The sequence below is a fragment of the Watersipora subatra genome, chromosome 11 (genome assembly GCF_963576615.1).
Source record: "Watersipora subatra chromosome 11, tzWatSuba1.1, whole genome shotgun sequence".
NCBI lineage: Eukaryota > Metazoa > Bryozoa > Gymnolaemata > Cheilostomatida > Watersiporidae > Watersipora > Watersipora subatra.
In genome coordinates this window covers 37,234,100-37,259,994 of record NC_088718.1, presented here as the reverse complement: position 1 = coordinate 37,259,994, position 25,895 = coordinate 37,234,100, and the positions used below count along the sequence as shown (strand labels likewise).

Genomic DNA, 25,895 nt, shown 5'->3' with positions numbered 1-25,895 from the left:
CTCTACCTAGGGAGGTAGTATGAGACAGTATGGCAACAAAAAGGAGTTATGACTCTACCTAGGGAGGTAGTGTGAGGCAGTATAGCAAAAACAAGGAGTTAACGATGAATGACTTTTAAAACCTGAAAGAAAAGACCATGAAAATCAAGCTGACGTCTTCAAACAGCTAATCAGTTTGAAAACATTTGCATCGATTCAAAAGCTACTTGGTTATTTTCCTATCATGAATTATGAGCATCCAGCATTGACGAAGTACAGTTGATGTGAGTCTTTCGCTGACACATGTTTACTAGAAAAGCTCACAAATTGATTAGTCAGATACCGCTGTGTGAAACCCGTCTTAGACTTTCTTTGGGTGGGTTGTGCTAATTTTGAGCTTCTGCAGCACTGAAGCCGTTGTAGTCGGTTGCTTTTGCTGACGACCCTTATGCGACCTTTGACCTACTGATCCTAAGCCAGTAATCTAACCATGGTACCACTTTCTACATTTTTGCTACAACAGAAAGTTAAAATGCATCTAAATTGCTCCAGTTGTCTATCCATGTTTTTTATATGATAATGCCACAGAGAAAGTAAAAAACTCCCACACCACAGCACTATCAAGGCTGATTTTCCATCATCGAATCTATTTCATCTTGCGATGACCACAACTTTCACAAATTCCTATTGCTGTAATTAGAATATCTAGCATCAGCTAGCTAGTGCTGTTATATCACAATTAAAAGCATTTATATACCATAGCTATTGCGGATAGACACCCATTATTGGTGGAATTTAAACTACTAGAAGGAAAGACGTGTCATCATACAGTAACAATTAGGAATGTTTATGGCCTTTATGATGAATCCGTCATTGGTCAAATTTGACTCAAACATGAAACTAGAAAACGGAACCGTAATTTTGTTGATTAAGAATTTACCTTTTCTGCTTATCGCATGCGAGTTAAATCCTATGTTGGACTTGATGCCCCTCAACTACGCAATGTATTTGTTTTCTGACTTCTCTCAACGTGATCTGAGGAATTGAGGCTATACAAGAGTTCAATAGAATTTTTCAGCCATCCATATTGAATGTTCTCATCTATGTAAGCGATAAATTCACTTTTTCCGTTCCAGTTAACAATTTGCTGTTTAGATTCTGGGCTGTTTAAAAACTTGTGACGTTTTAAATTACTTGTGAATTTAAAATTTTAAATTCGTGGCAACCTTATGTCTCTAACATTTTGCTGTCATATCTATGCTTAAAGATTTTTGCACAACTTCAGTGCCATTTGTTCGGCATAAAAGGCACCTTGACATTGCGTAAATTCATTTGTTTCAGACTTGCAAATGTTATTGTGTATATGTTATTGGTATTTCAGTATTGAAACAGTCTATGTCATTTTGCTAGCATCATTATACAGAACATATTATAGAACTGTTAGAGTTGATAAAAAGCACTTTGAATCATGGTTTACATTTATTGGATATTACGAAGCATTGTCAAACACAATAAATGGAAACAACATGCCCTGGATCTAGCAATGACCTCGAGAGTTATTTCTCCGCTGAGTAGACAACCCCACGATATAACAAAACTGTACAGATTAAATAATATCAATACGGTAACGATTAGCAGTTGAAGCATGTATATACAGTTGCCCAGAATGTGGCTGCTGACATGCTGAGATCTTTTGATATATTAAAAATAAAAGAAATATTTTAAATCTACCGGCTGTTTATAAACTTTTAACATTGTTTCAAACACCCTAAGAAAAATAGTGCACTTAGTTGTCATAGTTACTGGTATACATAAACTTGAACAGGAAGTGAGCGTGATATAAATTGTTGATAAGTTTTGATGTGGCAAGAATAAATATAACGGTAAAAGATGTGAAAAGAAAGATAAAAGGAAAAAGATTACGTGACTAGAGGATCACCGACAAAAACTTACAATAGTGTACGAAAATAGAAATATGTAGAGTTTCTAGGCTTGTTATGAAGCTGTCAGTCTATCTACGCTATGGTTGATATATAAATGCCTAGGCTTGACAAGGTGGTAGGAGTTGCCTTCTCCGCTGTATCTTAATGGAGACAACAACTCTTTCTCTGTCACTGAAGATTGTGCTGATTGTACTGAGCTGGTATCCATTGCCTGTAATTATAAGAATTAGAGCCCATTTACTTAAATGACAATTTCATGTAAAGACAGATAATCTTAGATTTTTAAAAAAGTGAAAACTAAATTTTACAGTTTAGCAATACAGATTGTGAGCGAATTTTACTCAACATTTGTGGAAATCGAAGATTGAAAACAAGAAAGGTGACCAGTGAGCCTGCTTCTTACCTCATACGCTGAACTGGAGTCAATCTCGCAGTCAGACCTATCTTCTGCAGTAGATGATCTCCTACTACCAGCCCTTTCCTTGAACTCAGGAGGAGAACTCATATCCGATGAATGAACTGTATGAAACTGACCCAGAGGCATGTCACTCTCACAACCTGCAATTTAAAAGAATACTTCAGAATAGCTTTATAAGGCCTATATAAACCACAACTCCGTGTCAAAGCTTCATAGACTGCTGATAAAGTCGACAGCGAAGCGAATTTGGCCACAAAACTGTAAGAAAGATTGCAATGAAATGAGGGCCAGTAAAGCAACAATGATTCATACAGGTGTGAAATGATTCAACACCTCCAATGAAATGAGAGTAACCCTAGGTTCACTTACCGGTGTCCATTTTAAATTCTTCTGTCTCATGAAAGTTAGCCTCATGGCTAGCCGTCTCAAAAATATGGCTGAATTGGACAACTGACTCAGCGCTGATGCAATTGGATGCCTTCCAGTGTGTCTTTAGGCCACTCGCGCTGTCAAAAGAAAACTATGATAAAAGCAAACATCGTATAATATTTAGAATAAGCATACATCACAAATTTATATTATACAAACATTTTGACCCAATTAAATTATGACTGACTTGAAGATGGGACTAAACTTCATTGTTACTAACAATAAAATTTAATCCAGCGACAAGAGTGAGAATAATATTTAATATATTACAAATAAAAATCAACAATTAGGATTTGGCAGCACAAAGTTTTAGGTGCCGGAATAGCAAATACGAGGGGAGTTGAAAATCTCTACGCATACCAACTAGCATAATCAGAACAATTGCAAGAGAGACGAATTGAAATCTGCAGTGCCACCGAGTACCTTCCTAATCACAACCTATTACCAGTTGCATTTTATGCAAATCAGTGAAATCTGTTCACAACTATTTAATTAACACGTTTGAGATATAAATGAACGCTACATCGGTCACACATCTGAGTAACCTCAACAATCCGAGACATGACCAGTCATGATGGCTTTTGATTAGTACGTGCAATCAATAAGGTAATTGATTGATATAAAAGTCGATAAATTAAGGTTGCTGCATACACCTGCAGAGCGCACTAACAAATCCTTCATCTACTATAATTAACTCTCCCGACATGCTATCTATCTCTTGCTGCCCCGGTCACAACTATACATTTTTTAAAGTAAAACAGGTCAAAGCGAAAGTATGGTTCGGCTAGCCCAAGTACCTGATATATTTTTTGTTGCACTTGGGACACTCGTATGGCCTCTCGTTAGTGTGGAGGCGTTTGTGGAGCTTCAGATGCACAAACTGAGTGAATCTTGCTGGACACATTTTGCAGTGAAATGGTTTCTCACCGGAGTGCAGCCTCATGTGTGTTTTCAGGTTGCTCGTCGAGCTGAATCTGCAATTGATAGAGAACTCAATGAAGAACCACATTTACGCCGTTCTTGATGTTTTGAAAAGCTAAAGTCGAACGACCTTGACACGACCACGCCCTCGATGTAAGACCAACTCACACCTGCCGTAGAGTTTTAAGGACCAAAGAAGTCAATGACATGCAAAAGAGAAAGCTTAAATGTTTGGTATTACAGAACCGCAACTCGGATAACATACTGCAAAAAACGAGAGACCAAATGTTATAGGCTAAATCATAACCTGTGTCCTGTAAAACTTCTGTTATCTGAAGTAGTGTGAATAGTAATAATCTCGCCTAGAAAGCGGATGACAGGGTGAATCAGAGTGACTAAGGTTAGCTTTAGTTCTGAGGACGACCTTAAGAGAGGAATGTAAGCATCCCGTTTCAGTGAGAAACTCAATCCTCAAGGTGGTTAGGCGGTCGGTAAGTAAAAGGCTCTTAATGACTTCACTCTTGTGTTTGTTTACAAAACACATTCACTGATTATAGCCAATAATCCGAAGTGAAACATGACAGAGGCATAAGCCAAGACCCGATCACTCAACAAATGAAACCGTTAGGACCATCGGCTAAATATTTTAAGTACTTTCATAATATCCTTGAAGACGGTAAGAGGGTGGGATGTTGAACACAAATGACACGCATTAAATACGCTCCATATTATATAAAAAACTAATTTAATTCAGCGCTATGCAGTCTACACCCATCTGTTGAAAAACTCACAGAAAAGCTTAAAGCTCGGTCTAATCTCTCACAATTCCCATACTCTCACTGCCAGGCCCGCCATAAAAACCTAAAGCCAGTCTGCATCTCGGGTCACAGAGCTCTCTAGCCATAGAGACGAGACTGTGGCCAGTTCGCTCTCTCGACGGCACCGATGGGACAGCTAATTACGCTCTAGATGAAAGTGTTTATAACACATCAAAGGGTTTCCGATCATAAACAGGAGGTAAAGCGAGCTATAGCCATTGTACCACACCGAGGCCTTGATGGGTGGCCATAGAGCCAGCCCTCAATGTTGAGAGGTGATAACATAAACTGATGAGATATGATCTATTCATTGCAGTGTGAAGCCCCGACGAGACGTGTTGTGATTCACTTCATAACACTTCCAGTCAAGGAGTATCGAAATCATTTTAGACTGCAACAATAGGCCGGGAGAGTCAAGTGCCAGCACTTGTTGAAGCACTATCTATACCAAACCACACAAATTTTAAAGTACTCCATACCCTACCCGGATGTACAATAGAATGTAAATTATGATTTTGTAGGTTAACAACTAAAAGGAAAATAACTGCTCTGTATATATAGAAAATTAATATAATATAGATTTATATGTACCTTTTTTTACAGACTGCGCACTCGTGTGGTTTCTCTCCGGTATGCACGAGATTGTGCTTCTGCAAATGGGCGAGCTGCGTGAAACCCTTTCCGCAAGTCTTGCAGGAAAATGGTCGCTCGCCCGTGTGTGTTCGCAAGTGTACCTAAAATATACCAAACCAATTTAGTTTAAATACACATTCGTTAAAACGGAGATCAGTTTTAAGAATACAAACCTAAATAGTCAGTTCTTTATAAAGTTTAAAAAGAAAATATAATATAACTACAGTAGGTTTAATGGCATCACATCTAATGGCAATATATAGGCTTCCACAAGCAGATATACACAGACAAACAACAAAAAACTTTGCTAAAAAAATAATTAAGCCATGAAGCATAACAAACTTAAGCCCAAGGCTCTTCTCCAAAATGCTTTTACATTATCTTTCCCTATCGGAGGACAGTTTGACCCGATGTAAGCCAGTCAAAAGTTACCTTGAGATTGGACAGCTGCCCAAATGTCTTCAAGCAGACGTTACACTCATAGTGCATCTTTCCATCCTTTTTCTTCAGAGGGTATGGCAGACTTTTGTACCCACGACCCTGTAATCATATAAACCCATAATGTTACATGAAAACTTGAACTAATAATAATATCTATATAATAATTATTAAACATAATAAGGTAACAGTTATGCCAGCTGTAAAGCTCTAAAACGTTAGACAAGACATTTCAAAACAGACAAGTCGAAAGCTCCGATCCCAAAGTGAACTTTGTTATGTCCTTGACACGATACAACACTCTCAGAGCAAGGTAAGCAGCTTAACAAGAAAAAGTGTGCAGTGTCGACTTACCATCAAGTCAAAGCGAGGAGCATGGCCTGTTTGTTTGGGCTTGGTAAGATTCAGGGGCTGTCCGGGCATGTCTGGGCTCCTCATCTGAGGAGGAGAGTGGAGGAATACGGGAGGGGAAGGGAGGCCGGAGAGCTGAGCGGTAGACTGGAGAGCCGCCTGTTGCTGCATCTAAATAGAAATGTTTAAAATATGTCATAGATTGCCGTAAGTGTTGAAGCTGACAGTGAATGTAATCAAAAAAGATAAGTTACAGAAACTGATCAGTGCGGTAAATTTAAAGACATATACTAAAAATAAACCAAATTTAAGTAGGTTTTATCAGCAAGTATTGGCATTTTGAGCTTTCAATCGTTTTAAATCTTGAAACATCCTGGCAATCAGATTACCTCAAACATCAAAAACAATCGCAAATGATAGAAAAATACTGATACTTTCTGATAAAATCTACTGAAATTTTGTCTAAGTACATCTTTAAACAAAAGAATAATACAAAATTGAAATTGCGCTTTAGCAAAATGGGATTGCTTGGGCTGCCTTGTCTTCAGTTTTAATCTATCTGCCAGTTCCTAATGTTTGCTAATATTATGTCTTTTTATATGATGATGTATTATCTCATTACAGGGCAGTAAACTCACACAGACACACACATTCCATGACTCGATGCTGGTGAACAAATCCAAACAGGTCTACGTTATAAGTAAGATAAAATCTTTAATCTGTGACAGATAAAAATGGCAATGTAACTTCATAGAGTTTTTCATGGACATAGGCAAGCCTTACCTGATGAAGAAGTCGTGACGTATGTAGGTAATGCATGGCAGCGTGGTAGGTGTTTGGATTATACAGCGCTGCCGGGGATGGCGCTGTTGCTGGCCAAGACAGCGCAGAGCCTAAAAAACATATCAATTAGCTATCAATCTAGGTAAATTTTTAAACTCATGTAGTCTGAGAGGAACATAATAGCCCAATTTGTAGCTATTAAGTTTAATTGGATAGATGGAAATGAAGACATCAACGATGACCATCAGTGATTTAAAAGCAGGTCTAATGTTTAAATAACATGAATTGTTAATTAAATAATAAAGATTCAGATGTACGATTAACCTTTTACCTATAATAACAATTCATATTATCGGCTATTATCTCATTTGAAATCCTTTCATCTGCAATTCCTTCGAACATTTTTAACACATTATACACCAGCTGGGATTCACCCAATTCATCAGGAACTTCCATTACATAACATAATGCACACCAGCGCTCATTACGCATAGTAGCGGAGTGGACTCATCAAATAACTTTTAATTTTAATTGGATCAATCTTGCCGGGAGGAATGGGGATGGCATCCGAGCCAATCAAAAGTATTTATGAGGTCAGAGCGCTGGAAGCATTCATCAAATACAAGTACAGTACACTATAGTGAAAGCGCTGGTCGATTACCATTATCAATCTCGGCGTGGTAAAAATATCGCGTCTCCACTGGGTTATTCGGTGCAGCCCGTGATGAGCTGACACCAAACTAACACCTTCACCTCAATCTTTTTTCATAGAGTAATTTAAGTATGGAGAAAGAGAGGAATATTGGTGCAGATATCAGGAGTAGCAGAGTGCAAACACACCCATAATACAACATTCCTTTAAACTCTGGTTTGCAGAAACCTCAGCCCCTAGGCTAACAATGGCCTAGAGGGAAATTGTCTCGAGATAGAGGAAGCTGCGCAGAAATGGAGGACAGAGGATGACCCAAAGACCAAAGCGAACTAAATATCATTCTAATTATGTTTCAGTGGCTGGTCAGATGTTGAAAAGTAAGAGAATTGTGTAGCGGACCACTCTAGATATATCTGATGTTGTTGTGACTAAAAACTTTCTTATTCTTTTGTTGGTTGTCAAACTGGAAGTCAGCTCTTATTACGAATGCCAAATCTCCAAACAGAACTTGGTTTCAGTTTACCCCAGGATAAACCTAAAAACCTTTCAAGGCCTTGTCAACATTTAGAAGGCCAATAAGAACGATGACAAGGCGCGTAGAAAACTGTCAATCCCTTTTCCGGAGTTGGCCGAAATGCAAAAATCATAGTACGACTATAAGTTTTTTCATCAATTTTTTAACATTCAACCGATTTCAGCTCATACAGTCTTCTAATAGAGTTTTATGAATAAATTTTAAAGAATATGTCATTTAGTACAAGAATTTGTAAACCAATCAAAAAGCTCAATTGAAACACCTGCGCAGAGATAGGTAATTAGGTGCGGACAGGAAAAGAATGAAATATATATAAAATAACAGTGAGAGTCAGGCAATTACATGATAGCTTCAAACTTCTAGCAAACCAATCTAAAATAAACCTTATTATTTAAAATAAATATTCTAAATAAAATTATTTAAAGACTGACACACAGCTCAGAGGAAACATTTCTAACTAAAATTCAACCATGAATAGGATATGAGAAATAGATTGAATACTAAATGGTGAAGAGAGTTAATGCTGTGGTCAGAAGGAAAAAGGGGGAGTGGTAAAGGAGAGATATAAGGCTATTAACGTGGTAAGCATTCAGTGCATAGCGGTATGTCAACAGAAACTTTCTGCTCCTGTCATTCGCGGTTAGCATTCACAGAAACCTGCTCCGGCTGTCGCCGTTAGGGAAATAGAAAGTGGCCAAACGAAGAGAAAAAGACGCATATCATTCTTCCTCTGATCTCAACTCTGTGTGAGAACCAAACACCGCCCTGCTACGGAGACTAGCTCTGCTGTATAAATACATTCTTTGTGGGATATGCTAATTTTCAATAATTTAGAATGCGAATGAGAAACCCCATTGTCATAAATAAATAATATTCAAAAGGTAAATACAAGTTATGTCAATGAGTCCACTCGACCTCAATTTTTGACAGCTTCCTTTTGTTAAGATGTATAACTGACATCACCCATCTTCGCTTATCATACGCAAAGGAAACAGTCACTGAAACATCTGACATGTAGTGTCGGGAGAGCTCAACACCAGCCTGCTAGTGAGCTGTTTGTTTTTTAACCCTCTTTTCTGCACCAGATATTTTGATAAAGCACTCTGATACTTCCTGTTTTACCTAACATATGCTATTTATATTAAGGCCGTGCAAGTCATTTGGGAAATCTGAAATTTGCAGACAAATGGTTTGTAAATCTGAGGCTAAGCCCAAACTTACCATTACAAAAAGGTGTCACTCCTGGCAGCATGTGTGCGTAAACTTGGGATAGAATTGCTGATGGCAGAGCTGCCAGACAATGGCCTTTCATAGAGTCAGGTAATCTCGCCATCTTGTCTGATGATGTCACTATCGCCGCGTTGGCTTGAGTGTTTACCGGGGAATGTTTTCCCTCCGCAGAAATTTTGTGTGGAAGCTTATGGAAGTCAACTTGCGGTGTGGGAAACTCGATTTTCAAGTTTAGATCTAAATTAGACATTTAGATCGTTAGCCTTAGTACTAACAAAACGCTAAACGGCTATTAAGGCTAGCAAAGCCGATGTAAATATGAAAAGAATCCTAGTCTGCTAGAACATCGAAGTCAACATCTAGAGAGAGCTCAAGATTATCAATAGGCTCTTACGATGTCTTTAGAACTTGAACCAGATACTCGTACTGATAGTGACAGTAATTCAAAGAATTTCAATTTTAAATACCAGAATATTATCTTTTGGCTATCAACCAATAACTGCTAGTAAGGCAAGCAAACAGTAAATAATCCCAACTAATATATCATGATATGAAATATAAAAATAATACAGTTTCTTGTCAATATTATTACTCTTAAATTTGAAGCGGCTAGCTTAATAATTTAATTATTTTTATCTTAATTCAAGATGAAATAAAATGTTTCCAAATTATGGAAAACTACAATTCACTTTACAGATTATTTCAAATGATTGCAGCTACAAATTCAAAAACTGCTATCGGTCAGCTTTAATCCTGTCCTATTGCAACATAACTACAAAATAGCCTGTGATCTATCAAGTTACTAACCCTTTTTCGAGTACATAAGCTGAGGGATTGAAGGCAGACTATTGGGTGATACACCTCCGAACGGTTGTAGATGTGGAAAGGCTGAATCGTTATCTTTCAGGTAGCAGTTCATAGGTAGGAGAGGACCATCGGCTCTCATTTTCTTTGTCGATAATGTAGACGGCTGCGCAAGGCAGTTGAGTTTTCCTTCAAAAGATTTATTCCAATTGTAAAAACAATACAAACTGCCAGTTCTTTACCGATATGCTTCGTTGTCAGTTCCTAAAGTAAAGAACATTTGTGAACGAAATTATATATAGGCTATCATTCATAAATATTAACACAAACAATATATACACATATATACAAGAAAAAAGGTGTTGCAACCAACCACGCATTGCAGTGAGCTTCCCTTAAAAGACCAAGATAACATACATCCTTACCTGTAAAGATTAGCTGACTACCTCACACGAGTTCAGTTTAGGAATGAAGCCCAGATACAAGCACTTATTAATTTATAGAGAGTAGATGGAGACAGAGGTAAGTGCGCTGCTAGCTATGGTGAGAGTTGTACGTGAAATGAAAGTGGGGTTAAGTAATCAGCGAGTATATCGGTGTACTCAACCAGATCAACGTTCCTTGTCCATCCACCATTATTAAAACTAATTTATTACAATAAAAAATACTTAATTATACGACTAGGCTAGCGAGGAACACGTGTTGCATTACCATAAAAGTACCCAAACCATCCGTAATATACAAAGAATGTCAAATAAAGAAGTGGAACCCTGGTAGAGTTGGATTTCCATGGCTTCACAGCACTGACCTGGAGTGCAGTAGAAAACTCTTGCACTCGCTGAACCCGCCACCAAAACCAAATTACTTTTGCAGATTCTCGGGCAGCCAGTGAGAACGGCTACTCTACAGTTTATGCTGCGTATCTGTAGAAAAAGTGCAGACCCTTAGAAGAGTGGCTCTATGATTACAGCATACGTGACAGTGACAGAATGGTATGATGAACCAGGTGACTTGAGAGCGAGTTTTTAATAGTTGCAAAATAAACGAAATAAAAAACAACCCAACCTTATGCAGCAGATGTTATAAAAAACTGACTCTGTGATTATTGTACGCTTGATGCTTCGAAGGGAGTAAAATAAACATGGTGAGTTGAAAGCAAGATTTTTTTGTTGCAAAAAAACAAAAATCAAAAATCATCCATACCTTGTGCAGAAAAGAGACGTTGATGAAACAAAAGTGATAAGAAAGTTAAGCCGTCAAAAGAAACGTCAGAAAAGCGCAGTTTAATTGTGAAGCCAGCTGGTAATTAATTAGGGAGGCAAATGAAGATATATTGCCTTATATTTAAGCTAGATAATTGAAGAAGACACGGCAAGACGCTTGACTGACCAAACCAATGGACGAATGGAAATCAGAGGCATAAAGCAATCACAATGCTGATAACTTTACTGTTGTAAAGACAATGGCATCTCGTGCAAGACATTAAAGATTGTGGTACAGGAAGGAAAAGGAATAGCTAGGAAGGCTATGTGGCTATGACATGCCTTTCTGCCTGAAAGAAAATGGCTAAGGAAATCGAGATAAAGGTTTTGGTAGTGCAAAGTAACACACAAAAGGCCACTAAGCTAATCAATGCGTTAGAGACAAATACAGATCAAAGAAATGCTATGAAAATCGAGTAGCGTTAGTAGCGACAAACCAACTAAAAGTTTTTTTCTACAAAGAAACTTTGCTGTAAAACTACTATAAAAATGCTTGCTTGAAAATTAAGTGTACAAAGGGGGTGCTCAATCCATAGGAGAACCGGATCCAATATGAAATGTTATTTTCCATAAGAGAAGGATCCAATATGAAATGTTATTTATATAAAGCTGGCCAATGGTTAAACTATGTTATATGCTTTGCAGGAAGGTCATAGTGTCAACTATTATTTGGAGATTCCTTCAAAGGTGATATAAAAATTGAAATTGATTAATCTTTAAGTCATGAAAACACAAGATTCAAACTTCAGTGTGAACGCTGAATTTCTTCCCAAAATGCAGAGAACTTGTATTCAGACATCCTAAAAATCTACTCCACATTCTGTAGTTTTGAGCTGCACCAAAGACATATTCATATCTCAGTATTTTGTTATCAGCGCAAGTATATTTTACCACTTGGAAAGTTTTTAGTAGTTGGTAGTCTACGGTCAAAAAACAATATTATGTAAAAAAATATAAAGTCGCGGATAATAAGTTCCCATGTTTAACTCTTAAACAAATGTCTACAACAAACGGAGATGCTGGAAGGGTTGTCGCTGACTCACTTAGACAGCAGGTAAAAGTATTAAAATATCTATAATTAGCCAGCAGACCAGTATAGGACTGCATACCACAGCAGAATGTCTTGCAGAATGTCAATTTTGCCACAAAATTCTCCACTAGCTCTAATTTTAGAATAAGAACAGCAGAAAACAGAGTTAATCTCAGTAGTGATAAACAATTAAATAAACTGTGCTGTCTACAGGCTGCCGATAAACTAATTGCTATGATATGAGCACTTTGAACAGAAAGCAGGACTTGCTTGCAATTTTAGACACATGAAGTATATTAGTTATTCTAACCTTAGTTCCATAATAATAGTATTTTAAAATAAGCAGTTTATCAAGCAATCTTTTCTCCTTGCTATTGGAGGATATTTTTAGAGTTAGTATATATATACAGCAAGTCGTCGACTTGCGACTGCATTTGGTTCCGGTCGGCCAGTCGCAAGACAATTTGGACGTAAGTCGATTCTGTATATTCTGTCGACTCTGATCTAACTTAAATGAATTTAGCTTACTAAACACATACTTGAAGGAAGTTTTAGTATGTATTTTAGTAAACTTCAAACTTCTAACTAAAATTTCATCATTTATTTGTTTGCGAATCTGTTTTTACCATAACGGATAACGCTGAACTTGCCATGGCGAGTAACGTATACCTCTTAATAATGTATATAATCAGTACACATATTGTCAAATTTTAATTTCGAGAGAAATTATTGCTGATATCGTGTGGCAGAAAAAATTTGCCCTTACGAAAAGATGAAAAAGCTTAATGAAAATAACAAAAAACTGCTTACGCAAGGCCTCGCACTGAGCTGCCTGGCCTTGCCACGAACGTGGTCGTAAAGTCTGGTGTACGTATGTCGGATAGATTGTAAGTCAATGACTTACTGTACAAGTTACCAAACAGCTGTGGTGTAGCGGCACCTAGGTACGCCAGTGGCAGAGCCCTACGCTGGGCCAACAGACAAATCATGTTTCTATAGGACAGCGATGGTTGAGCGACGCCTTATGTCAACAGAAATTTCTACAGATGAAGCAACAGGACATACAAAACCTATACAATCGCACAAGTATGACGCCGTTGTTCGCTAAGGCAGTTTCCATAACACAAAGATGGCGCATCGCATGGGTGTTCCACTTCCAAATAGCGACACTGAATCAAGACGGAATGAGAGCGATGCAGCTGTTTCCATGATGGCATTACAGCACCACATGGGGTGTAGCTGCGCTTTCGCTATATGGAAACTTAGTAATAGTGAATATGTAGCCAGACAACGCCTACACCACCAGCATGTTGAAAGGAAACGATGGTAAGATAAGAGCTACGCTGAAGGTGAGTGAACAGACAAAGACGGCAGATGAATCTAGGAGCAGACGATCTCTCAATATAGAAACTCACTAAAATGCTGGTACCTCTGCCTGTAGAGAGTCAATGACATATTCTTACCTCCACAGACATAAGAACTAAAGAAAAAGGTAAAATGATTTCACCACTATACACATAAGTCATTTATACCAATGTGACTTGAATACTTGGTGTGAGACAGCGCTAGACATTACTCATATTTAGGTCACATACAATAAAGTGATATTAAAAAACAGAGGTGACCTGGGTGCAGCTAGCAATGATGTAATGTACTGCTGGAATGATCAGTCAAAGGGTCAGCCATCATTTAGTATTACGCTCTTTTTTATTTGTCTTGCCAATGTTTTGCAAGTCTTTTGTTCATTTCATGGCTAGACGCTGACGGAGGTCATGCGAGTCAGTCCTGCAGGGCACTCGAAGAGCAGCAGCATGCTTGGATGACATAGCTTACTCTTTCCCCTTTTACATGGCAAGCTAGCCAACTAAAGATCATCAGCCATACCGATTCAAAAATTATTTCGCCTTTGACCACTATTAAGTGTTAAACGTGATTGTAATAAAGGCACTCTTTTTAAATTTTAAAAAGGTGTAAATTAGCTAGCGTTTTGTCGTACGAGTTATTTCAGCAGCTTATTTTAGACTTCTATACGAAAATTAGGATGTTCGAAAAAGACTACCGCGAAAAATGGCATGCTGTCATCAACAAAACTGTCCAAAGCGCAGCAATGGTGTGCAACACTATTTTTTGGCCCATTCAAATACACGCCAGGTGGCCGACTGCTTCCGGAAAATTTCTTCTCACAGGTAAACCCTGTAGCTTGTAGCCTACCAATCTGTCTTACCTCTGTGTTTACCCTATACCAATGATATATATGAAATCAAGATGAAAGATGATATAACAACAAAGAATTTGTGATACAGATGTGAGTCTTCACTTGACACGCGCATAGAAATGCGTCCATATTTGCAAAACGAAGTTTACTTAACTTTCTCAGAACCCATGACACCCGATCACTTGAGACTGATTAACAATCAATCAATAACAAATGAACAGCTATTTATAGAAAGCTGTTACTGCAAAAAGGGGTTAATGAGTCCATTTTGTAAGTTCACAACAGAATATGCACCCTTTGAAACCATATTCAGAGAATATGAACCATGTAGGCCTACTGGTTTTTCCAAATTATTTTAATAAATGTCAATAAATTTCAAAATTGAGTTTTCATTCATCAAATCAAACAAATTTTGTTACAAAGCTTTATGAAAATGTTGAACCAACTGGTTAAAAATACATTGTTCACATAAAATACATTTTTTAAAACAGATAAAAGGAGGATAGGCCTATGTCAAAAGTTTTTGATCAGATTCTTGAGTTTGTGATAAACGTAGAGATGAGAATTAGGTCAAATATGACATCATTTACAAATTAAAAAACAAAATGATTTACTCAAAAGGTTGGCACAATTTGCATGCACAATGAGTTTGTTTCTAGCGAGACAAGAAAATTGCACACGCTCTAGTTACTTATATTATATGCAACCAGTACAGCCACTCTTTGTGTTAGGCACCATACAACAGGTAGGAGGTTGCCTACCAGCCCCTACCTGTAATTCTTCATGCTGAATCACAAGTTGATGTTTAGAACAGAATGTCAAAATTTCAATTCACAAATTTAATGATAAAAGCATTCTTTTCCAATTTATACAATGCTTGTATAATTTGCAACTAAATATTTGGAACATATTAGTCAGGATTGATCACCGTATGATTCCGTAGCACTTGTGATGAGCTCCCTTTACCTAGATCTACTCCAGCTAAACGTTGCATGTAGATACAATCATAGAAGTGTTGACAAAGACTAGAATTTGTGGCATGTAGATACAATCATAGAAGTATTGACAGACTCTAGAATTCGTGACAACATGTAGATACAATCATAGAAGTGTTGACAAAGACTAGAATTTGTGGCATGTAGATACAATCATAGAAGTACTGACAGACTCTAGAATTCGTGACAACATGTAGATACAATCATAGAAGTATTGACAGACTCCAGAATTCGTGACATGTAAATACAACCATAGAAGAATTGACAAAGACTCTAGAATTCGTGGCATGTAGATACAACCATAGAAGTATTGACAGACTCTAGAATTCATGGCATGTAGATACAACCATAGAAGTATTGACAGACTCTAGAATTCGTGACAGCATGTAGATACAACCATAGAAGTATTGACAGACTCTAGAATTCGTGACAACATGTAGATACAACTATAGAAGAATTGACAAAGACTCTAGAATTCGTGACATGTAGATGTCTCTCGTGGAGCACTGATTTGACTCGTAGAGCTACGAGTTTTGTGTCAAGCACTAGGAAGTGTTTCGTTCACTTTGGTTCTACCGCAATGTGGAAGTACTCTGGTGAGATTACACCAGATGCAGAGGGGCGCACAGATTCGCACTAGAAGACTCTTGTTTAAAATAAGTTATCTAATAATTTGATGAGACTTGACAGTTTCACTCCTTCACCCTGCTAAGACGTATTTAATATTCTCAGAACAAAAGAAGCTTCCCAAGCATTAGCTATTGCCCAGGTTCCTATATTTAAAAGCTGTCGAAAGTGAGAAGTAACCCAGTACCCGTAGACATTGATGACGCATTACGTTATGGAATGCCTGCGTAATCCTACACTTATTAACTCTGCATGTAATTGAAAAAAATTATTTAATATTTTAATGCTGGCAAAATTAATAAATCTAGCAAAAAGCACCTGGTTAACGTTGTCAAGCGGAGAGGGCACCTGTGGGAAGATGCAAACTGATCATGCCTTGGCACTTGGTGCAAAGCAATAAAGTGTAGCCTCAACGAGTGAAAGTGAACGTATGGAGAAGTGCCAACTAGCCTCAAAAGTGATGAGATAGTGTTATATTTGGTGATTGTAGATATTCAAACCGCGATCATTGTTGGTCGACCAAAACCATGCACTATGTTTCCTGGGGTGGCCAAGTGCAGATTGTGGGCTAAAATATAGCTATTTATCACTTGCCATCATTTGGTAACCGATAAGATATGTGATAACTTCTAAAGCAGTTTTAATCATACATGGAGGATTTCAACTTTATACAGTTTTTCTATTTCAACAGACCAACTACAAAAATGGCTTGATAAAACCTATAGCGTAGAAATCGATAGTCTGATGTGAGGGAAGAAGACTCTCTTTGGCATCTGAGTAGAACAGTTGATTTGACTAAGATAGGATGAAGTGTGAGGTAGATAAGACCAACAGATGTATCAGAGTAGGCATAAGAGAGACCCACAGAATAGAGACGCGTAACGCCTCAACTTTAAAGCAACAGCCGATATCAACTATAGCAACGATAACAACTAGTGATGTCATACAGCACATATTTTTCTTTTGAACATTTTAACCATGATGAAGTTTTATTGAATTAAATCTTGAAACACCCTGGCAGCCAGATCACCAAAAACAAATTCACCAGAAACATAAAACAATCACAAATGATAGAAAAATGCTTATATTTTCTGATAAAATCTACTAAAATTTTGTGTAAATTCATCTTCAAAGCAGGTTTAAATTACTTGATTTACTAACAAATACTTAATATATATTAAAGATTTGTTATATATTAAGTATTTAATGGCAAAATACATAAAAGTTATGACTAAAGTGGGTATGTTATGACCAAAGTGGGTATGTTATGACCAAAGTGGGTATGTTATGACCAAAGTGGGTATGTTATGACTAAAGTGGGTATGTTATGACCAAAGTGGGTATGTTATGAACAAAGTGGGTATGTTATGACCAAAGTGGGTATGTTATGACCAAAGTGGGTATGTTATGACCAAAGTGGGTATGTTATGACCAAAGTGGGTATGTTATGACCAAAGTGGGTATGTTATGACCAAAGTGGGTATGTTATGACCAAAGTGGGTATGTTATGACCAAAGTGGGTATGTTATGACTAAAGTGGGTATGTTATGACCAAAGTGGGTATGTTATGACTAAAGTGGGTATGTTATGACTAAAGTGGGTATGTTATGATAATTTCTCAAGTTAGACGAGTAGCTTGTACACTACCTTCTAGACTGCATAATTCTCTATTTTAAATATGTTACATGTAAGCTCACATGCCTACAATACCGAGATAACATGCCAAATGCAGCACGATTACATGTTTATTTTAGTATGACTGAGTGACTAGTGTAGCGCAATTGCATGCCAATATGACACAGTTGAATGTCTATATAACACAGTTGAGTGTTTCTATAACACAATTGAGTGTCCATATGGCACAGTTGAGTGTCTATATAACACAGATGAGTGTCTATAATCTCATACTATCAATTGTACTATGACTAAAGGTCCCTTACCAGGTAAAATCATTGCATGCATATTACATCAAGACTAGATATGCAGTATGTCGTGACCATGTGTACATCATGGTTACATGTCTATTGCAACACTGCTATGCGGTCACTATAACCCATCACATTCCACCATAGCCAGATTTGCTATTTTAGTATTTCAAGTGAAATTGCCACGCTGTCGTCAGGCGCTGTCGTCAGGCGCTGTCGTCAGACGCTGTTGTCAGAAGCTGTTGTAGATGGGCATCTCAGCAGTCGGTAAGGCCATTGAATCACCGTTTTCATTGCGCCGATGATAAAAATTTGGAATTGTGCGTACATTGAGTTATCGTGTGACAAATGTTTGAATTTTAGCCTAAACACCTGAATACGGCATCGTCGGTTTTTAGTATAATCATCAGGCCATATCATTTCTACTACAACTAAACAGCTGTGGTGAACACCACTTGCACTTTTTTACCTGAAGTGACACACTAGCTGCGTGCCCATTCAGGTGTGCGCCAGATGGAAACGGCAAAAACCAGAGTCAATCGAGTTTTGTTACTCACAAATTTTTTTCAAATATTTCATTCTTGCGAGAAATGAAAACGACACTTGGAGATGTGCTAGAAAATGCGGAGCAAGCTATTCCATTTTAAACATTTTCCACATCTCAGTCATTCCTATTTCGAAAGCGTGCTTCTGAATGAGACAGAAGTTTGCCGCTTTGACCTCTGGAGTAGAATTACTTATATTTTTTAATAAAATGCCAGCATTGATCCGCAACATGTGAAAGTTTATTGAAACACGTATCGCATGCTAACTCAATGTGCCCACAACTCCAAATTTGCACAACAGAAATATAGCGAATAACTATCTTTATTGCTATATAGTACCAACCCTACAGCCTACTCAGACATATTGCTTTTCATTTTTATGACTGAATATGGAACAAAAAATGTTCATTTCAATCTAAATTTTGTAAGTTTTATTTCAACCCAGGATGTCTGGGCCTAGGAGCTTTTAGAATAAATGAGATGTATCAAGGATTAACCAAAATCAATATGTACACAAAATGTAATTAGTCAGTCAGGAAAACGCATAGGAGAGATATGGTAATTCTTTTAGAGTTATGCAAAAGAGCTCATAGACTTGCTTAGACGTGCCAGGATTCAACTAATTACAGATCCCTTGCGAGAAATCAAAGAATTTGAAAAGGCATAAATAACTTAAAAACAACCCTCAGTGGCGATCAAGCCATTTGACAGCGCACAGCTTCAAGCTACAGACATTTTAACCAACTAGATATTATAAAATATGCAAAAACGAATCAGGAGCCATCTTTAGAATAAGCCATAACCAACTCCCACCTCTCCACAGCTATCTGAATTTGTATAATATTTAAATATTAATTTCTCCCCAAATATATATAATTGCTTAAAGAACAGCGATTTGGGACTTGCGTATAGCTTCAGGGATTCAACTATGCCAAAGGAGAAGTCGAGGAGCTGTTGGCAACGTCCAGCTGGTTTTCAAATGCTATGAACTAGAGATCTGACCCTTATTATCGTCTAAGCATCAGTGAAATTTCTCAAAAAAACTGATGTTCAGTTAAAACTCTTCAAGATAAACTGACATGTTGTGGCGGACGTTGCATTTACTTTATTTACTCCTATATGATTTATACTTTCTTGTCCTTTTAAATATCGTGATTCGTCTCCCCTGTCTGTTGTATATGCTTATTTCTTATTACTCTGTACGTTTTTAATCGGCGACGCCAATAATTATTTAATCATACTTATACTTCTTCTTATATTATTATTATATTCAGTTTCGACCGTGTGCTATGTTTTTTATTTGTTTTTGTACATATCCACCATCCTTTTATATGGTAGTAAATTGGGTGACTTGGCAAGATGGGCCAGGCTCCCAGTGGAGTTGTGAATGCCTCTGTTGTACATTGATTGTGGCGCTTACAGTCAAATACAAACTTATTCACTTCGAACTCATACACTCTTTCTCTGCCTGAAACAGGGGTGGATTGCAGTAGCCAGTTAAGGGAAGGCGCTTGACCTTAACAATGTGATGAGTGTAGCACTGCTTTGCAATCAAAACCATAGGAGATAAATCAAGCTGGCAGACAACTATCAGCCCTATGGGACCATTTAAAGATGAGTTTGGAAAATTTTTTAGACGATTTCATCGGAAAGTATGGGTATTTTTCTATCACTTGCGATTGTTTTTAATGTTTGATATAATCTGACTGCCAGGGTGTTTCACGGCTAAAATCAACAAAACTTGATCGCGGTTAAAATGATCAGAAAGAAATATGTTCAAAACGATGTCACTAGTCGCGATATTTGCTATAGCTAATATCGGCTATTGCATTCAAGTTGCAGAATTACAATTCTCCACTCAGTTGGTCTATTTACTACCATAGACGTGATATTGCACTTTCGCTTGAAAATGACCTTTTAACTGCAATCAAGGTTTGTTGATTTTAATCTAGAGACGTCCTGGCAATCAGATCACCTTAAACACCAAAAACAATCGCAAATGATAGAAAAATAACAATACATTCTGGTCAAAATTTAATAAAATTCTGTGTAAGTTCATCCTTAGGAGCAAGAAAAACAACACCTGCAAACAAATGTCACTTCCACTGCTGATGTCACCTGCTTACTTATCTGTGGCATCAGACACCTTCATATAACATAAAGCCTCAACTCTGTGATAAACATTTACCAAAGATATTTCTATCACAAAAGCGAACTCTTTTATATTTCCTTCCTAGTATTTAATAAAGGACACCTTTGGTCAGTCAGTCATATCGGCAGGCAGACGCTCTCAGGTATTGAGGTGAATAAATACTGATATCAGTGTCAAAGACACTTTCAGAGTAATTCCATGCGGCGTGGTGCCATTTGTCACCATTGGTGAAGTGGATATCAAAGGATGAGGAAAACGCGCTTGCTTGATGGCTACATCTACGAGCTAATGTTAAATGGTAACCCAGTTAATACATATAGGCGGAGCTTAAAATTACAAAAGCGAAACTATCTGATTACATTGTTACTTTACATAAACATGTTTTTTCAAATTACGAATTTTAAAAAGACTGAATTTTTGCTTTAGCAGTCACACTGTTTTGCTGTAATCCAGACGCTTTCATACACGCTATGTCATCATCTTATCCCACTCTTAGCTCGTCTAAAAGCGTAGCAACTATATACAACCATATCAAACTGTCTACAAACACTGATTGCCGAGATCAGAGATTATCTTTGTTGACAGCAAAGGAAAGTCTCAACGAACAATAAGCTGTTTCCATTCTCTTTGATATAGAGAGCAGGAATCCCACAACAAAGCAAACACGGCGTCTTATTCGACACAGGCCAGCAATCATAAACAGTAACATAAACATTGTCTCATCGGCTTGGACAAAAATTTTCTTTGAGTAATTGTTTCTTTTCAAAAAACTTGTGATAAAAGGAGCTGTGATTTTCTATATGGTTCATCTGAATCACTATGTGATTAATTTAATTGTCTTTTTAATCTACTTTAGTCCTAATGTCTGATCACAATTTTTACAGGTATGAAAATGTATTTATTGCAGAAGTTAGCCCTGTAGAGTAATTCGTAAACTGACTGAAGGATTACTCTGATCAAATAACCAGAATGACAACTCTCAATTTCAATGATACAAGGTACTAAACTCAATCGTCGAAATCACTACTAGAGTTCAAAGGTCAATCATTTGGATACATAAGGTTGCTGACCCGATAAAAAGTTTTAGCAATGAAATGCGAATTAAATCACATTTTGAATATAAAATTATAAAGTAGTATCCTTTTACTAAGAAAAAGTCACATTCATGATTTTCGCTACAGTGTTAGTAAATGTGTGCAATTTGTGCATATAAATTGGAATTTCATTTGAAAGGTCAAATTTATCAGAATATAGCCCTCGTTCACACTAGCAGATAATAAAGGAATATATTGGATTAGCCATGAGAAGTGTTTTGCATGAAAATACTTTTTCTCCGTGGCTGATTGTCAGATAGGAGCTCATCCGCATAAAACAGTCGAGGAGCCAGAAACATGTTTTATCAGCATCTCTACCTGCCTGATATAAACACACGAGATGAACCTTCGCGTACCCGCGACTGTGTGTCACCGACAAAGTGACACTAGCTCTATCAAGCCCAGAAGATAAGTGAGTGGAATAGCTAAATCAGATAAGCCGTCGTCGCCCTGCAGTGCTACGACGACTCATAATAATAAATGTTATCACTTTTTTGCATTTATGGGTGACTATTCTATTATGCGAGAGAGAGCCGTTAATTGCAGGAGATAAGGCGTGGATGAAGCGAAGAGCCAGTCAACAAACAGATTAAGTAGAGATCGTTTGATTTCATGCTCAATAACTTTCCATAACTTGTCAAGTGGTTGACTGGAAAGAGCGGGTACCGTAAAGCCCCAAACAATCGCCTGGGCTTGAGGTATGATGATTCAAGGAATGCTAATAGCTTGTTACTTTGTTCCGCTGTCTCATGTTCTACTATAGATGAAAAAACTTTGATGTACCTACATGTCCATGTAAACATCAGCATAACTTCAAAATTGGAACTCAATGAAAACTCCACTACCAGAGAAACGTATGGAAAACCAAGAAGAATAGGTAGGCTATTACGTAACGTAGGCGAATGCGCAACTCAACTGTTAGATAACTAAACCAAGATATATCTCTTTTTTATAACCATTGTATGACTTTATTGGATGGATAATCTGGCTATTGCGCAATTCGTTCTACGTGTGTTGATGTGACACACGTAGTACGAACCTCTGCAGACAGAAAAGTTTCTTTTAAAAAAGAAAATGCCGAAATGATGAAAGCGAATGAAAAAATATTTAAAATTTTATAAACTGACAAAATTCTATAATTCAAACTCTGTGATTATAACTCTACGATTATAACTCGATGTGACCAAATTCCATCATTCAAACTTTGTGATAACTCTATGGTTATAACTCAATGCATATAGCGGATAGAAGACAGATGACTTACTTGTTTTTAGAGGGCGACTGTCTGCAGTGTCCTCGACTTCCTGGTTCACTGAAGCGCTTGAGTGGAGGCCTGATGCTGAGCCTTTCTCAGCTATAGGAGAACTAAGGCTATGATAGCCACTAGATGTCGGCTGTCTAATAGGACGCTCTATTTTTAGGTTGGGTAGAGAATCGGTACACGGAGAAGGCGGTGGTGTTTCATAGATATACCGCAATTCGGTGTCAGGCCTGATTGGTGCAATGGTCACGAGGTATATCTGCTTGTTAGACTGTAACCAAGAAAGGGCAGGCTTTGAGAAAAGGCACGTAAAAAGGTGAGAAACGAAAAATTAACAGCTAAGTTTTTGTATCAATCCACAACCAGGTTTTTGTAATCGTTTAAATGACTGGAAATTTCTAAACTAATGCAAATTGCGAAGAACTCATAGTTACCATGGACAATGTGAGATCGATCAGTTGAACGATCGACCTAGTTATGAAAACTGATACCTAATAATATTGATCTAATTTTATTTAGGTCAATAGACGTCTCATTTTAAAAGTTGATAAATGCTGAGGTAGCAACTGTAGCAGCCATCCAGAACTGTGTCAAGGTCGGTAACGTAAGGTTTGCACATTTATCAAAATGTGCAAACCTCTTTTGTTCTTTTAACTAATTTTGGTTTTTATTTTTATTAAAAACATTGTTACCTGAATTATCTAATTTTCCTGTGTCTTGTGCAACAAGAAACAACCAAAGTTACGACAAAAGTTAAGTGAATGTGGACTTTAATGGACAATATTTGCTCAAATAGATTAATGATCTTCGCAAATGTAACGCAACAAATGTGTCTACGAAGTTCTTATCGGTCCTTGCTGGCCTGATGCAAGTCCATAGGTATATTATTATCTACCTTCTAATCTTTTGTTGAGCAAATTCTGTCACACCTGGTGACTCATTTAAATATATATATATATATATACATAAAATAGCTGGAAATGAGTGAAAACTCCTCTGCATTAAAATATAAAAATAGCAACAACGAAAAAAGGAGAGAAAAGAGAAGGAAAGATGGGGGAAGGGAGGTTAAGAGAGTGAGAGATGGTGAGATAGAGGGAGGATGAGAGATGGGATGAGCAGGAAAGAAAAAGAGGGAGGGAGTGGAGAAGAGAAAAAGAAAGGAGAGAGAGAGTGAGCGATGGACATAAAAAGTAAGGAAAAGACAGAATGAGAAATAGAGAGAGCGAATGACAGTGAGTGGTGAGAGGAGTGAGAAAGAGGAAAGAGAGGTGAAGAGGGAGAGAGAAAGTGAGAAAAAGAGAGAGGGGGAAAGAGAGGGGAGAGGGAAAGAAAGGGTCCGGAGGAGGGAGAAAGGATGAGAGAGAAGAGAGTAAAGAGTCATGTCTATCACAAGATAAGGTGAGATGCTAACAATGTAATGACAACTCCATCGACTCACTTTCACAAAACTAGTATTTCACCTATTGCGTTGACAATTGACAGACCTGTGGCCAGAACTAATGCTATCTATTGACAGGCATCCATCTACCCTCTATTCCTGTATAATTGATCATAGCTACTTCAATATCACAGGGCAGGTGCTTTGATCTATTCTTGTTATTGTGCCACCTAATAACTTTATTACTTGTCATAAAATTTGATTTCAGAAGCTCGGATAGTCGTCTCGCCATCCAGTTTTATTCACCACGCAACATCAAGAGCTGCAAGTTGACTTCCGGGACCAATGTGGTATCTCAATACTATATTGAGACGTATTGGTATCTCAATACTGTTCAATAGTATCTTTCAAACCATAGTTATAACCACATTTCGAGGATAATTACAATCAACAAAATAAATTGATCCAATGCTTTGTTACAAGTAGCAAAAAAAATAACTAGTCGTAAACACACTTTTGAAAAAAACTGGCAGCTACACAATAAAGTGAACTTTCACAAAAGCAATTTACCTGGTATTACCTGCAGCTTACAGAATATGTATTGAAATCTCAAACCGCCAGTTTTAGGCCAAATTGCTGTGTGTAGAAAGATGCGTTATTTGGGAAACCTCTGTTGTCTATGTATACATTAGATCAATCAAATGATTTGTTTTCATAAAAAATGAGGTAACAGCTATTCCATATCTATATTAATAAATATACTGTCTTTGTATGTGTGAGCGTTAGCCTGCATAAACGCTAACAGTTTCCATATTGTTTGGTCAATTTCACTCCTACTTCATAGGCGTATGCTTCAAGCCTTCCACCGAGTTTCCGAATTTATTTGCTTTCAAAACTAGTTCTTGAGAACCAGCCTCTCAAATACCCAACTCCCAGATTAACCGCTAGTATTTTATCGATAATAATAATTATATGCTTCGTCAGCTTCCATCAGCATGCCTCTTTATTAAAGACAGTCAGTCACCCAGCAATGATAGTTGTCTTTTGAATAAAATGCTCGTCCTGGTAGTGAAACCTAAAGGAACCTGAAAAACCTAAGGTAAGAACCTAAAGAGTTTATTGTTTGGAGGTAATTTAGCTTAGAACCAAGGCTATTAGAGAGATTTGATCTCAGAGCAAGTTGATCACAAATATCTAGGCTATGTACACATAGAATGAAGGCTATAGTTGACATGCAACAAACCACTTGGCAAATTCACTATGGGAAACCGTGAATGTAATAAATAATTATATACAATACGATGAGCTGACAACTCCAGAAACCTTCGGTATATTAAAAATTCATGCCTACCATGATTAATAAAATAATTTTTTATAAAAATGATTGCAGAAAACCAATTTTAAAAACACTGTAATAGTACTGAAATGAATCAAATAACTTCTGTTTTTATATGCTCCTTTATATAACTAGGTT

General features: G+C 37.3%; 1 protein-coding gene across 1 annotated transcript in view; it reads right to left on the bottom strand.

The window, feature by feature from the left end:
* Positions 1–1,464: 1,464 nt before the first annotated feature.
* Positions 1,465–25,895, bottom strand: part of LOC137408032 (PR domain zinc finger protein 1-like) — a 68,222-nt gene continuing 43,791 nt past the window's right edge. Inside the window, exons 6-16 of the mRNA XM_068094422.1 lie at positions 23,044–23,311; positions 9,938–10,123; positions 9,122–9,367; positions 6,714–6,823; positions 5,934–6,101; positions 5,574–5,681; positions 5,100–5,242; positions 3,567–3,743; positions 2,710–2,846; positions 2,326–2,480; positions 1,465–2,133 (exon numbers count right to left, since the gene is read on the bottom strand). Of these exons, the coding sequence (XP_067950523.1) occupies positions 1,975–2,133; positions 2,326–2,480; positions 2,710–2,846; positions 3,567–3,743; positions 5,100–5,242; positions 5,574–5,681; positions 5,934–6,101; positions 6,714–6,823; positions 9,122–9,367; positions 9,938–10,123; positions 23,044–23,311 (1,857 nt within the window). The 3' untranslated portion in view covers positions 1,465–1,974. The remainder of the gene's footprint in view (positions 2,134–2,325; positions 2,481–2,709; positions 2,847–3,566; positions 3,744–5,099; positions 5,243–5,573; positions 5,682–5,933; positions 6,102–6,713; positions 6,824–9,121; positions 9,368–9,937; positions 10,124–23,043; positions 23,312–25,895) is intronic.